The sequence below is a fragment of the Ictalurus furcatus genome, chromosome 1, assembly GCF_023375685.1.
Source record: "Ictalurus furcatus strain D&B chromosome 1, Billie_1.0, whole genome shotgun sequence".
NCBI lineage: Eukaryota > Metazoa > Chordata > Actinopteri > Siluriformes > Ictaluridae > Ictalurus > Ictalurus furcatus.
Genome location: NC_071255.1, coordinates 21,244,270 through 21,259,311, shown reverse-complemented (window position 1 = coordinate 21,259,311; position 15,042 = coordinate 21,244,270). Strand labels below are relative to the sequence as shown.

At 36.6% G+C, this 15,042-nt stretch overlaps 1 protein-coding gene across 1 annotated transcript in view; it reads right to left on the bottom strand.

The window, feature by feature from the left end:
• Positions 1–15,042, bottom strand: part of grik3 (glutamate ionotropic receptor kainate type subunit 3) — a 132,634-nt gene that overhangs the window by 58,531 nt on the left and 59,061 nt on the right. The window contains exons 7-9 of the mRNA XM_053632065.1: positions 14,464–14,607; positions 13,322–13,429; positions 1,192–1,305 (exon numbers count right to left, since the gene is read on the bottom strand). Coding sequence (XP_053488040.1) covers positions 1,192–1,305; positions 13,322–13,429; positions 14,464–14,607 — 366 coding nt within the window. The remainder of the gene's footprint in view (positions 1–1,191; positions 1,306–13,321; positions 13,430–14,463; positions 14,608–15,042) is intronic.

The following is a 15,042-nucleotide window of genomic DNA, read 5'->3' as shown; positions in this document are numbered from 1 at the left end:
GAAGAGGAACCGGAGACGAGCGCTGCTCTATCTCTTACTCTGTCTTACTCTGCATGGGGGAAAGCCATGCATAAGCCATCTGTATGACCCCACGATTTTGGATTATTCAGCCATTGTGGGGAATGAACGGCATGGGTATTTAGCTATTCTGAAGGTGGAGGAGGCGCTTGCGAGCTACCTCTCTCCATCGACGGCAGGGGGGCCGGCTTTGCCATCCAAACCACCGTGTAAGGCCACCGTGGCATTGGTGGGCAAGCCTATGCAGTAGTAGTCTTGCTTGTGGGTCACTGCAGACAATGACATTGTTGCAGGCCTACCAAGCAGACCTGCTGAGTGAGCTTGACATATGGCGGCATTCAGAAAAGCCAGTTCCTTCCCTGTTGTCTCGAGCTCACCCGGGCATCCACGAGTGACAACATAAAGAAACCTTGAAGGAATATTTACCAAGGGTGCCAATATTAGTGGAGGGCACTGTATATCTGGATTTTATTAAACGCTGCTTTATGAGAACAATTATTGTTAAACATTCTATACAAAAATTTAATTTAATTGAATTAAGATGAATAACTGAAAAATGTCATTTTTCTTAATTTCTTTGTGCAGATCAGGGAACTGCTGTAATCAACTCCAGAAAAGCACAGATTAAAGTGTTACTATCTAATCCAAGACTAATGTCAGTGTTTATCTTTGTTGCTAAATCATTTGCCTGCCCAAGTCAAGCTCACAAATGCTGCTTGATTTGGTTCAGCATCTCGGTGACAGCTTGACAAAACCTGCTATCCTCTCAATGAGAAGCATAAACACAGGGTCTAAAGCATCTGTGTATTGGAATGCAACTGTTTATTTTAAATTGTGTCACTCTTGGCCTTTGTGGCAGTTTTCTTTGTGCAAATCTCAAAATTCTGGTACCCGCACTAGCCGAGACAAATTTGTATCCAAGACAGAAATACTTCAACACTACCAATATAAAGCTAATTTAAACATGCATTTTAGCCAGAAAAGGACATCACGGACTTAAAGATCTAACTAGTTTAGTTGAATATGTCATAATTATATGTAATACAGTAGATCACTACCTGCTATTGCTGTCTACGTATTTGATGGAAAGATTATTTCAACTGTCAGCAGAAAGAGAGAGAAGAGAGTAAGGAAATAGTGGGGAATTTGCTTTCAGTGCTTGTGTGACCTTACCAGTATTGTGGTGATGACCAGGGAGCGGTTGGAGAGTGAGTCAGTGATGTTCATGCCATTCCTCTTAGGGAGTTCTGTGATGTTCAGGCCTCCGGAAGCACTCCACTTTCCCACCTGCAGAAGATGAAAATTGTGTAGCCTGAGTGCACTGCACTTGCCTGTGCAATTCTTATGTTCCCAATAGCCGACAGTGCTGCATTAGTGGGGCCTGCTGAGCTCATCCAATGGCATTAGCTGATTGCCAATGTCACCTATATGCTATGAGGTCAGGGGGAGGCACTATGAGGAGACAGGCCCTGAAAACTCATTATGACCAGAGAAGGAGCAATCTAAGCAAAGGAAATTGCTTTCCAATTCAATTTCAGAAAAGAAAATTGTGAACAAAAGGCAGAGGTAGAAATTAACAATGCATTCATTACACATTGATAACACTGTTTGTTTGTTTTTAAGAAAGATTGTTCTGCAATTTGTCTACACTTCTCCTTTGATGAATGCAAATGCATTTTTAGCAACTGTTCCTTCCTGTCCTAAATCAGTTTACACTGAGGACAGCTGTATATTAAATATTAATGTAAATGAAAATGCTTTCTCAAGTTTGTAAACAGACTCAGTTATTTTGTCAAGCAACACTTGACAAATGAACTCACAAACTCTAATCAGTCATTAGTTCAGTAAGTGACTGTGAAATGCCCTTAAAATGCTAGATAGGGCTGCACGATTATGACCAAAATAATAATCCCGATTATTTTGATCAATATTGAGATCTCGATTATTTATCACGATTATTAATTGATTTTAGTGACAACATATTTTCATTGCACTTTCACATTTATTAAGTTTCTCATGCCAGAATATAACACACAAGTAGGCATGAGAAAACTTGAGCTGGTTAATTATGACAGAATTTAGGAACATAGTATGAGCCATGACAAATTAATTTACCTTCTGATAAACAAAATTTAATATTTTCAGTTTATTTTACAGACTGTATGCAAAAAACAACTGTTACACCTTGTAAACAAATACAATAAACCTCAGTGTTCAGTGTTTGAAGTCTGCTCCTCTTAAATATATTTAAAGCTAACTATTAGACATTTTCCACTGTCATGGTTCTGGGCTGGAGTCAGTTCTCGAACCGCTCTGTGTATATTGTGTATATATCTGAATAATATCATATAGGATGTGATGGGGTGAGTTCATTTATCCACCAGATGGGAAGCGCTTTAGTTTTAATGGTGTTCATTACTGATTCTCCGATCGAGATTTTTACAACTGATACGATCCAGATACCAATCTTTTTTTGTTTAAACTTTAATCAGGAAGTCTATCATAAACAGTTAAATGTAAGCTCTCTGCTCATGGTCACTGTTAATTAAGTTAAAATAATAGCAATGAGATACTGTTGGTTAATTGATAAATAAACAAGCAAAATATTTATTTTTAAATATCTTAAAAACAATAAAGAGTCCTAATTAAAAGTAGATTAACACAAAAATGATCCAAATTAGGAAAAAGGCTAATAGCTTTCTAATGAAATAGCGAACTAAGCTTAATGTCAAATTGATATTAAATGCAATCCATAATAATTAAACATTATTTCATTTCTCATTTTATTTATATTTTATGAAGATATTATAATATCTATTTTTTATATTAAATGATTTATTTATAAGTAAGCACATTTTCTGTCTTTACATTTTAGTGGTTTTATTTTTGTTTGTTTCAGTTTTAGATTGGTTCCCCCAGTACAGTGTCCATGTCTGCTAATAATATTATGTTTTGGGGGGATAAATCAAAACATGGAAACTGATGTTGACTTTTCTAGTGATATCTGGCAACCGTGAGTTTAAATGAAGTGAATTAGCGTTAGTGTTCTGTATGTTTACAGACCGAACAGTTGCTACTCTTGCTTATGATAGGTGAGGAATTTTTTAATAAAGAAGTTTGAATTAAACCCACCTTGTAGCATTAGCATTATTATTTATTTACTCCGCGTGAAGCTGCTGTGTCTACACGAGCAGATGCAACTTCAGGTCATTTTGCAGGATCAATAAAAGATGGCGGTTGTGAGATTGGGAAGTTGAAGGAGATGATGTACAGTGTTACTCGTCATCATAATGGCTTCTTTGCAGTATTTCCACACTTGTTCGGTTGACTGAGGAGATGAAAAGAAGTGTGAAAGTAACTGTTGCACGGTGTAGATGCATTTTGGACTTCCTGTAGTTTCTACTCCGATTGTATTATACAACTCTGAACAGGTCACTCGCACTGGTGCGAATAAATATTTATTCACAGTTGCACAAAGTACTTTTCAGTCACAAATGCGAGTGAAATGGTCGTACTGTAGCGCCCTGAGTTTATCTGCAAAGTTTTTTCCTGTTCGGCGTGATGATGTTTAATGTCCCCGACAACCTCTGTAGTGCCATTTAGCATAATGTTGTCATGGTTTCCCCTCGCGCAACACTGGCAGCTTGAGGGCTAAAATGCTAATGACGTCATCCCTGCGCCGCTCTATGGTGATTGGCTGTAGTGTAGGAAGCGCTTGATTTGATCTGCAGCGGAGCTTTCTATGACCGGAGGATGAACTTTAAACGTTAATATCGCAGTCGATCATGTTCATTTAATCGTGGGCAGTCAAAATCGAAATAGCGATCGATATTCGATTAATTGTGCAGCCCTAATGCTAGAGGTTGTTATTTTTTGGTGTCTCAAGTGAAAGTTAGTTCAAGAAACTCTAACTACAAAATCATTTCTATAAACTTTTAATAAATTGTTGTTGGGTGTATTTTCTGCCTCTCAAACTCACACTCAGTTTTCACTGACACTGCCCACAAGTCATTAATATTCATAAAGCCAAGGGTGAAAAATACTGGAATGACTGGACTTATTTTGGGGTTATTTATACTTTAGTGTTATTAAAATTTAATTCTTGCAATCAATTTAATTTCTAAGAAGAAAAAAAAAAAAAACATTTTTACTCACAAAAACTAATTTTTAGTTAGACCTTCAAAGTACTCATTACAAATCTCAAAGGTCTCTTCTTCAATCATCCAGCCAATTACTGTACACTATACATCAATAAAATAAATGTTTTATTTACATTTCAGTTTACAGCATCCAATCAAGGTATTTTTAATGTAGAAAAATTAGCAAGAATGGTACCAATTTCCCCTATGCCGTAACCTATTCATGCTACACAGTTTATTGCTATAGCTGTCCATGTGGGGTTGAAAATGGATAACTCACAGGACTGAAGGATCACACTTGAAGATATGCTGGAGTGGGCAAAGTATTGTATAATAAATTCTTTCCATACAATTATAAAATTATGTGTCTCCTTTGCCTTCCAGGAGAGCATGAACTCCATCTAGGTTTCACTAATTTGCTAATTTCAACTGGCTATATTTAACTAAGTTAGCCCGTTTTCTTTGCTAATGCTAAGTTAGTCTAGCATCAATTCCAGTAGTGGTTAATGTAACTGGCTAGGCAGAGAGTTGGCTAATTACATTATGTTTTATTTCCAATTAATTCATGACAAACTACATAGCATTAATCATGCATATCACCTATAGAGATTTATTATTAATAGTAGTAGTATTATATTATTCTTCTTCTGCTTCTTTTTCTTCTTCTTCTTCTTCTTCTTATTATTATTATTATTGCTGTAGTTATTATTATTATTCATTTTGCTGAAAAGCACAGTTGCATATAAAAGTTTTAGATTAGTTATAAAAACATGACGTTTTTATGAATTTATGAATTTTCTCAGTTAAAATGTTTATTTATTTTTTTAAATACTTGAGTACAGTTAAAGTTAGCAAATTGTTTTACTTTTACTTGAGTATATTTTGGCTGGATATCTCACATTTTAATTTAGTATGATTTTGACACATAAACTATACTTTCACTTAAGTATAATACTGTAGTACATTTCCACCCCTTTGCATAAGGCAGCACTGAAATGTTAATGTTTATTAACTTGCTAACCACCTTCTCAATAAAGGGTTTTACACAACAAGCCAAGCGGACATCTTCTATGAAGTCTTTCTTTTGTAACCTGCAGTTTAAAACCTAACACAAATTTGCTGAATATTTAATGTTTAATTAAACCAGAAGCTTATTCAACCGCTTGCACTCATACTGATCTGTAAGCTGTCTTGAGAGAAATTAGATGTGCAGTGCATGTGAGGAGTTGGAAGAGCAGTTGGAGGATAATCAAAAAGCAAACTTTCCCCAGAAACTATGGAGAGTTTTGCATTTGAAATACAATTGATGGGATTTATTTGCCACTTTATTGCAGTACTGGCTCATTTCCTCATGCTGTTATTACTAGCACACATCTAAATTTGCATACTAGTGATCCAAGTAGTATGTGACAAAATTACACCACCAGCTGTTGCTTTATGAAGTATGGAGTAATCTATTATTTAGAACAATTGTATGTGGTTTTGGATGTAACCCCATTGTCATGAAGCAGACGTGGAGGCAAGCACTTTCTGGTTTTATTAAATCCAGTGTAGCAGATAAACTAAAGGGTGAGGCAATATTCAAACATGAGGTAGGCTAATGGTCAGGCATGGCATTAAATGAACCTAAAAAACCCACCAGCTTGTACTGTTTTTGTTGCTGTACCACCTCACTGTACTAACTCTCTAATGGGATTTTTGCTTGATAGTATTCTTAGACCCTGACCTACTTGTAGTAGCATGAAGATTACACATCAAACTCTGGATAAAAGCATCTGACAAATGCTGTAAAAATAAAGGTGTAACTGTAACATGAAGCAAGCTGTGCTCAAAAACACAACTCAAAACAAACAGATAAGAACATCTTGGACATATCGTAAAGTTGCACTGAGAGTCCAGGTTATTTAAAGTGAGTAGTGTGACTTCAAACAGGTGAGTGTCTTTAGTAATCAGTTGACTTTCAGGTGTGCGGGAATAAACGCTGGTCATGTGACGAGGTTGTGGGTTGAGGAGACAAGAGTGTGTAATGTTTAGCGGCTAAAATGGGTCAATTACAGTTATTTAACTATGTCTGATGTAATGTATTTAAAGTCTGTGATTTGAAACAACGTGTATGAACAGGGAGAGTTTTCGGTACCACTAAACTGGCAGCCCTACAACTGCTAATGAAATTTTATTTCCCTCTTAACTAGTGCTTTCTGTGTAAAGAAACAATTCTCATACTGATGAGCTCTATCTTTTGCCTCAGGGAGCACCAGTTTACTCATTTTAAATTTAGATGTTGCTCTTAATAGTTTGGTATTGTGTAGACTTATGTGTTTATTCAGCACATCAATCATATTTTTTGTATGCGCTGCTTTTACGATATTTTTTGTTTCAACTCTGTCATTTCTAATTATTTCAAATCCATTTTAGTGCAATTTAGTACAGTTAGAGATTTGATTGACAGGGAGGTCTAAATACAGAAATAATGCACAGGCACACATGAACATCTTTGAAGCAGAAACAGACAATATTTATATGTGGCTATATCTACATGTCTTACCTAATTCAAAGAATTTCAGTACTAACAGACCAGAAATTCAAGAAATCTGGTTTATTCAAATTCACTAGATGTGTTTTAGAGCAAAGCAGTGTCTGTCTGAAGTTGTACTTGGGAATGTTTACAGCTAATTAAAACATAGACACATTCAGTAACAGGACTAACAGAAATGGTTTACTCTGCATACAAATTTCTGCCATAAGCAATCTTACTGCTTTCAGCATAAATATCTGAACAAATAAAGTACGTTTCGAGAAGCACTCCCCTTCAGCAAGAAACAGAAGCTGTACATATTGTGGAGCCACTCTTGAACAAATCATTAGTGTGGATGGGCCTGTGGCTGTCAACATTTATCCCTGCCTACACACTTGTAGCTGCAGCGCTGCGTTTCACCTTCCTGGATCAACAGAGCACATGCTGTCTCTGACACTGCTTATATTCAGGAAGCCAAGAATTGAGCTGTATTCATTCAAAGTCACACAAGCGTATTATAACTGATGCCATAAAGGCCAAATAGTGCTGTCTGTCTGAGATATTTTGATTTGACACACGTTAGTTACAAAACACAGAGAGTCAAATTAATTGTGCTCGTACATTCAAACCTCTCATGAGTGCAAAGTGGTAGCAATTAAATGTCAACTCATTATACGTGATTATCCACTGGAGTTAAACTTACTTACAAAAAGCAGGAGGGTCCCTCAGCTCTTTCCCACTAATGCCAATATAGAGCAAACTCTCCACCCAGGAAACTTCTAATTCCCGTATGAGATAAAATGCAGGCTAATATTCAATTAAAAGGGATTACTTCCCAAGTCCCTTCCTCCAGTAGCAGAAATAGTTAAGCCTTATGTATTCTAGCCTTATTTTGCTCTGTTGTTATGATTTAATTTTGGTATTGAAGAAAATACCATGTCATTTTATAGCTACAAAGTGTCTGTACACACAGCTACTGTAATATTAAAGTATTTTTAAAAGAACACTTCAGCTGAATTGTCTGTTTTATCCTGATAGCTAAAAATGTCCTGAATAAATAAAAATACATTCTCTTTGAAAAAAAGGTAGACTGTTCTGTGTCTTGTAATAAGCAACTAGACATTACAGCACAGTTTGAATATGTACAGTATTTATGTCTCCTGATTTGGTTCTTTGCCAATTCTGACCCACCATCTAGCACTCTCATTGAATTGGAAGGGTGAAGGCTAGCATACTCTCCAAGAGAGCTGGCCACTGTATCTTTTCAAATTGCTGTTCAAGCTACATCAGGGGTGCTCAATCTTATCCACAAAGGGCCGGTGTGGGTACAGGTTTTTATTCTAATCAAGCAGGAGCCATACCTGATTCCACCTGTTTAATCAGTTGAGCTTAGGTTTCAATAGACTTAGGTGTGGCTTCTGCTTGGTTGGAATGAAAACCTGCACCCATACCAGATAAGATTGGACACCCCTGAACTATGATCGTTGTTAGAGCCATATCTCCCTGCAGTTCTTGCCTGGTTTCTTGCTAAAGCTAAGCAGGGTTGAACCTGTATAGTACCTGGATGGGAGACCTCCTGGGGAAAACAAAGGTTTAGAAGTGGTATTATTGAGGCCAACAGACTCTCTGTGGTCATTAGAAATTCCAGAATACTTATCCTAAAAGAATAGGGGTATACCCAAATGTCCTGGTGAAATTCCCCTATTGGCAGTTCTCTATCATGGGCCCCTGATAATCCCCATCTCTGAATTGGCTACATCACTCTCTCCTCTCCACTAATAGCTGGTGTGTGGTGGGTGATCTGGTGCACTATGGCTGCTCTAGCATCATCCAGGTGGATGCTACCCAAAAGTGTTTTGAGCATCTAGAAAAACACTATTTAAATGTAACTGTAACTAACTACATTAGTTACAGTTACATAATGGCAGCTAAACACACTTTGTGGAAAACCCTTATATATGGCTCACAGTTGACCTAGAATGGTTAGTGTCACTCTGATTGATAGAGGAGAGAGCAATAACATTCATACCACCTAAATAGCATGGCTAATTACTGTATGCTCTCTTGGTCCCTTGGCCATGGATAGCTACATCATCATTGGGATATGAATTTTAATAGAGTGGAAGCCTTTCTGTTGTGCCACTTTTCTGTATAGCCTACAGTTCAGCTATAGTAATCAATCAGAAAACTTCTTTGAAAGGATAAAACAGGAAATTAAGAACCAGCTTGATGGAGCATGAACTAAGCCTACATTCCTCTAGTAACTGAAATATCTTTAAAATAAACAACTGAATAAAATGCTGAAGTTGAACCAAATGTTCTAATTCCACAGAAATTCAAGACTGCAGTGAAACAGAAAGAAATTGGACCAAGCATGAGGGAAAATCAAATGAGGTAAAATGACAGTGAATATCTGCATGGCTTTTAGACACGAAAGAGACCTAAGAAGAAATTCAAAATACGATACTGAGATTAATAGCTACAAAGATTACTAAAAATTTCTCAGAGGATTTAATTTGTACAATTGTACAGAAGTTACGTATCTTGTATGTACAGTACTTCATATATATTATATTTGTTATTTCATATATTATAACTCAGAAGTGTCTCACTGATGCTTATTTTATTTTATTTAAAATTCATTACCTTTGATTAGTGCATCCAGGGCTTTAAATGTGCTAAACTACAAAGTAAATGATCAGTTGTTAAATTATAAAGCTGTTTTTAGTTTAGATCTCACAATCAATTACAGTGTCTATAACACTGCATGTAAACAAACTGTTTTGCTAAACACTCTGTCTACACACTACTCACACTATCAATATTCAAGAACTGCTCACATACTGCTGGCACATGAATAAAGACAAATTCCAAGTCCATCCATCCATCCATCTTCTACCGCTTACTCCTTTTCAGGTCACGGGCAAATTCCAAGTATTTAAGTAAATGCATGTATGCTATTTAAAAGAATAATACCTAATCCATAATTACACACCTCATTGCCAACAACAGCATTTCAGACCTGAGCTCTGCTTGTTGTTAATGAAGACAGTAATTAACAGTGTTGGATACCATAATCCAATTTATTTTATGATCCACTAACTTTGCAGTTGTTTAAACAGGCCAATTTGCTTTACTGCTAAAGGTTAAAGTACTATGTTAAGACATAGATTGTTCTTTATTCTTTCTGACATGTATAGAAAATTAGACAAGGTAGTAATGAAGTTTTGTGTACCAATATACTGTAATGCAGATTGTTATTTAACAAGAATATAATGACCCAACATAAAATGTGTTCTCATAAAACACCACTAAAAGAGAGCATAATTTGCCAAACAACAGTGGACATTATTTCTATGAATTCAGTACACTGATTAACTACATATCTGAATCACACAACATGACAAACAAAGAGGAAGTTGATTTATTGGGAAAGGTTGGTCATTGGCATCTAACATCAGAAACCTGGAGAGAATTCACCCCGGATGAGGCGGCCGCTTAACACGGGCTATTCACACACATTCACAGGTATAGTCAATTTTTTTGTCTAGCCGGTCCACCTGCCTGAATGTTATTGGATAATGGACGGATGCCAAAGAACCCAGAGGACATGTAGTGTGACATGTAGTGTGATTCTGTACAATACTGCAATACACACTGGCAAAGATATCAGTTAATTATTACACTTCCTTAATCCTTTTCAATAAATACATTTTAAAACCCAGTCAATGGTAACAGGTGCTAATTATGAGCCACATTAAAAGTTGGTGTTATTTTTTTCTTCTTTGCTAACACTTTAACAGTAAAAAAGATTAATACAATGATATATGAATGAGAATATACCAAGCATTGAAATAAACATCTAATAGGAGTCTAGTACTATATATTGCCAGTACATTGTTGCATGAATAGTTCTAATTGTAATTAGAAATACAATGAATCAATTAATGAATCAGATAAGATTTGTATTATTTCAATAATATAAAATAGCACTTGATCTAGCACATATTATGTTGCTTTTTTTTCTATATTGTGTGCCAACGTGTTTTTGTGAGCACAAATTAAGGCAGAGATACCAAACCAAGGTTATGAAATCATAATGTGTGTGGGGGATGTAGGCTAACTTATCCTGCTTCCTGCTATTTTGAGTTGTCGAAATAATAAATGGCCATGCTTTTGTTAATTCAATGAGGTCTCCTGCAAATAATGAATGCCCACACTTTCAAGCATAAACTGGCTGACCATTCATCAGCTATAACTACAGCTCACTTTAAGTAAGTTTTTTTTTTAGTAATTCCATTCATATAAAATTTGGAGCTTGAGATAAGCAGCGTGTTCTGCTAAGATGCTGTCTTTTCCTCCTCCTACTGTAGCAAAAAGAAAAGAAAAAAAAAAACTTTCTGTGAACTTTAAAGGGACCATAATATTAATTAATTAATGGTGTCAAATTTATTCACATTTGCACACTTATAGCTAAAGATAGTCAAAAATACTCTTAGGTTATCTACTTTATTTCCATAAGAGGTCATTTCAAAATAATAGCTAAGAAACAGATTTATTTCAGCTTTTATTTAAGACATCAGATTTCAATAGGCCAATGGTTCTTTGTTAGTATTTGGTAACACTGCTTCAGTGACATTGACAACACTTGGGGTAGCCTTCCACAGGCTTCTCTCAATAATTTGCCAGAATTTTTGCCCATTCCTTATGCCACTTTTCCACCACAGGAACTTTCCCCAGGAACTAGGGACTTTTGGAGGTACTCGGTGTGTTTCCACCACAGGGACCAGGGTCTAAATTAAGTTGTGGGTAAAATATTTAGCCCTTGCAAAGTCCCTACTCGGGAGGTGGTATTTTTTCAAAATCCAGGAACTTTGGGGAGTGGGTCTTGGGCACTGAACATGCTGTTTGGTTAAGTACACATAGCATTTTTTTTTCAACCACCATTTTTAAAATTCTGTTGCGGTGCATACAGTAAAAGCTGTTTATTGCAATATGAATTAACACAATGGAGTTTCTTAAAAAATATGACAGATGGACCGACAGCAAGGTTCAGGCCTTAATAAGTATTTATGCTGAGGATGGAATAAAGCAGGAACTGGAAATGGTGTCCCGCAATGAAAAAGTATACTTAAAAATATCAAGTGGGTTATGCGAGCTGGGCATTGTTCACACAGGAAAACAGTGCAGAGAGAAGCTCGTGCGCACAATTTCATCTCAGTCATCTCAGCAATAGCTGATAAAATCTGTTTGCTTACTTTAAGACTAGCATTACAAACATTCTGAATTCACTTTACTACCACTGCTCGTCTCTTTTCCAGCATTTTCTCAGTTACCTCTTTAGCAAAGCAATACATCACAATCAAGAGCAGCACAGCTTGAAACTCCTCCATCCTTGTTGTTGTTGCAGTGTCGTTATCAGATTTCAGAAAATATACTGTCCGTTTTTAAAATGCAAAACTTTATCCAAAAATATAAAAAAATAAAATTCATCCCATGACCGAGAATGAAACCCAGGCCATGGTGGTGAGCGGGCTGAATCCTAACCACTACACCACCAGTTTAGTTGCAGCAAGTTCTTTTCTTACTGTTCAAAGGTTTGTGTTCCAATCAGCGCCTGCTACATGTTTTTATGAGCTGAGCAAACATTTTACATTATTACATTTTTATATGATTTTTATCTTCTTGAATGATGCAGTGTCTGTGTGTCCCAAGATTTTTAGATTTGCATACAATTGTTTGTACAGATACTAAAGTTGTTTGTACATTAGACCTAAGGAGGAAAAGGACTTCTGCAGGTCCACAATTTTTGTTTGAGGCCTTGGCTGTGTTGCTTCCCTTGGTATCACGTGCAGGGCAAAAAGGCACTGGCTATAAAGACAGACCTTTCTACAGTCACAGGTGCACTCCCAATTAACTCCTAACTATGACAATTGGGCAATCAGAAACTTCTAAATGTCATGATGTCAATATATGGAATGTTCCAGACTGTTTAAAGAGACAATCAACTTGGTGTGCTTTTGATATATTTCTGCTTTTTTTTTTAATTAACATACTTTTCAGAAGGTCGAAATTTCAGTATTATAAATTCTTTATTCAAATATTTTTAGATGCTGGATTTTAGATTTCCATGAGCTGTAAGCTGTAATCATCAAGATTAAAACAAAAAATTTTCAAATGTTTTTCAAATATAAACAAGATTAATGTGTAATGAATCTAGAATATATGAAAGTTCCACTTTTTGAATTAAATTATGGAAAAAAAACGAACTTTTCCACAATAATCAAATTTTTGGATATACACCTGTATAAGCTTTTGGCCTCAACTGTATTTAGTGTTTGCCTCAAATGGCATTCCAAATATATTTCTTTAGTATATAGCCCAAAATGTAAATTTCATAGTGACATATTGTTGTTACCTCAACTGTCAGGTGCGTTTAAGTCCAAGGTCATAATCATACACAACTGAGACACACGTCTGTTTTATTCAAACTCTATCCCACGAACACAATTCTCATACACCTCTCTGAATTGTGCCTCAGGCAGTTAAGTCTCAGGTCTGAATAACAATGGGCAAAATTACATTATTAAGTCCTCCTATGGCCCTGTGTGAATTATCTAATTTACTTAAAGTGAATTAGAGTCATCACCTTTTCCAGGCCATCCTCCTTCAGGTTGACAATGTCTAAGTCAAAATCTGTCCTCAGGCCAGTGGTCTTGTTGAAACACAAACGTCCGGTCAGGCCATCCCACTGAGACTGCACAGACAGAGAGAGGGAGGGAAAATGTTTCAAAACTGACACACAGAACCACACACACACACACAGGTAAGGTATACTACATGCCAGCACACCAGAATGAGCATATATTTCCTTTTTAATTATGCTTTACATCCCAGTGCCTCAACCACAAACTCCCCAAAGATTTCAGTCTTAATTATCGACCATCTCAGTCACTCCACTCTAGAGAGAAAGCAGGAAGAAATGTACATGACAACCCTTAAACCCCTCCTCCACTGCAAACACAAACACGCACTCATTCACACTGAAACCAAAAGAGACTTGTTTAGAGGATGATAAGATTTCGCAGGGACATTTATTCTGACTCAGTCAAACAGATATGACACTCTCCACACTGATTCTGTAGTCCTCATTTTAGTTTCTTCTACACACAGAACAGTGCTCTACAATTCTAATCTGCTTATTATGAGTCACAATCACAGAGTCTCTTGTGAGTCAAAATAAGAGCTGATTATGCCATTCTCACTTGTGAGTAGAATGCACAGTGATGGGTTCATCTGGAAAGTAGGACACAAACACTGACACACACTGAGTTTATTACATGCATTTAAGGTGAAGGGAAAAAGGGATTTTTCTTTTTGTAATCTAGTACACTTTTTCTATTCTGGCATGATTTTCAGGTGCAGACAAAAAGCCACTGACATAGCAAGAGAAAACTGTTCTGTGTATAGAAAAGTTGAAAAAAAGCCATCTACAGTCAGCTTTTTACAGACAGCATTCTGTATTTTTCTCATACAGAAGCATAAACTTTAACTGACAAAGTTATTCTAACAGAAACATTCAAATATAGCATTTGTAACTAAAACAATGGTGCCGACAATTCAGGAGCTGGTTTTATATCAAACTGCTTCAAACACTACTGCAGTTCATACTGTCCTGCACTGAACAATTTCTTCTAAATTTCATCTACATATCTTAGGCAGATCTGAATGTGAATCCCAGTGAACTGGAATGAGGTTCGCAGTGCCCCAGCCTTTGGCTGTAGTCATTACCTCCTTAATAAAGCTCATGAAGCGCCCGCCGAACCTCCAGGGCTTGTGGCGGTGACACTGCAGCGAGTTGACTGTCATCTGTGGTGCGTGCTGGTAGGAGACGGACACAATGTGGACTGCGTCATATGTCAGAGCAGCATCTGTCTGAAATAAAGCAGGACACTATTTCAGCTGACATGAGCAGACGCAGCAGAGCGTGCGGCCAAATAACATACCCGTGTTTCTGCACCATTAGCAGAGGTGCATCAAAAGCATGTAAGTCAGGAGGAGGGGGGGAAGCAGAGATTCTGGTTTGCACTGATATCTCAACACAGCAGCTCAATACACATCAGGTGGTTTTTTTTGTTTAATTCTCTGGTAAACAACATAGTTCAAGTTTTAAAATTTTTATGTCACACCCTCCTGTGCAGGGAGCTGTTTGAATAACTGGAACTGTCCAATTCAGCAAAAAGATATTAAAGGTACACTGCCTTAACATTTACTGTAAGATGGTAAGTGGTTTCATGCTTATAGCATTTCCAGAGCAATTAAGTGCTTGTGCTATTCATAGAAAATGCAGCACAGAAAATAAGCATTTTG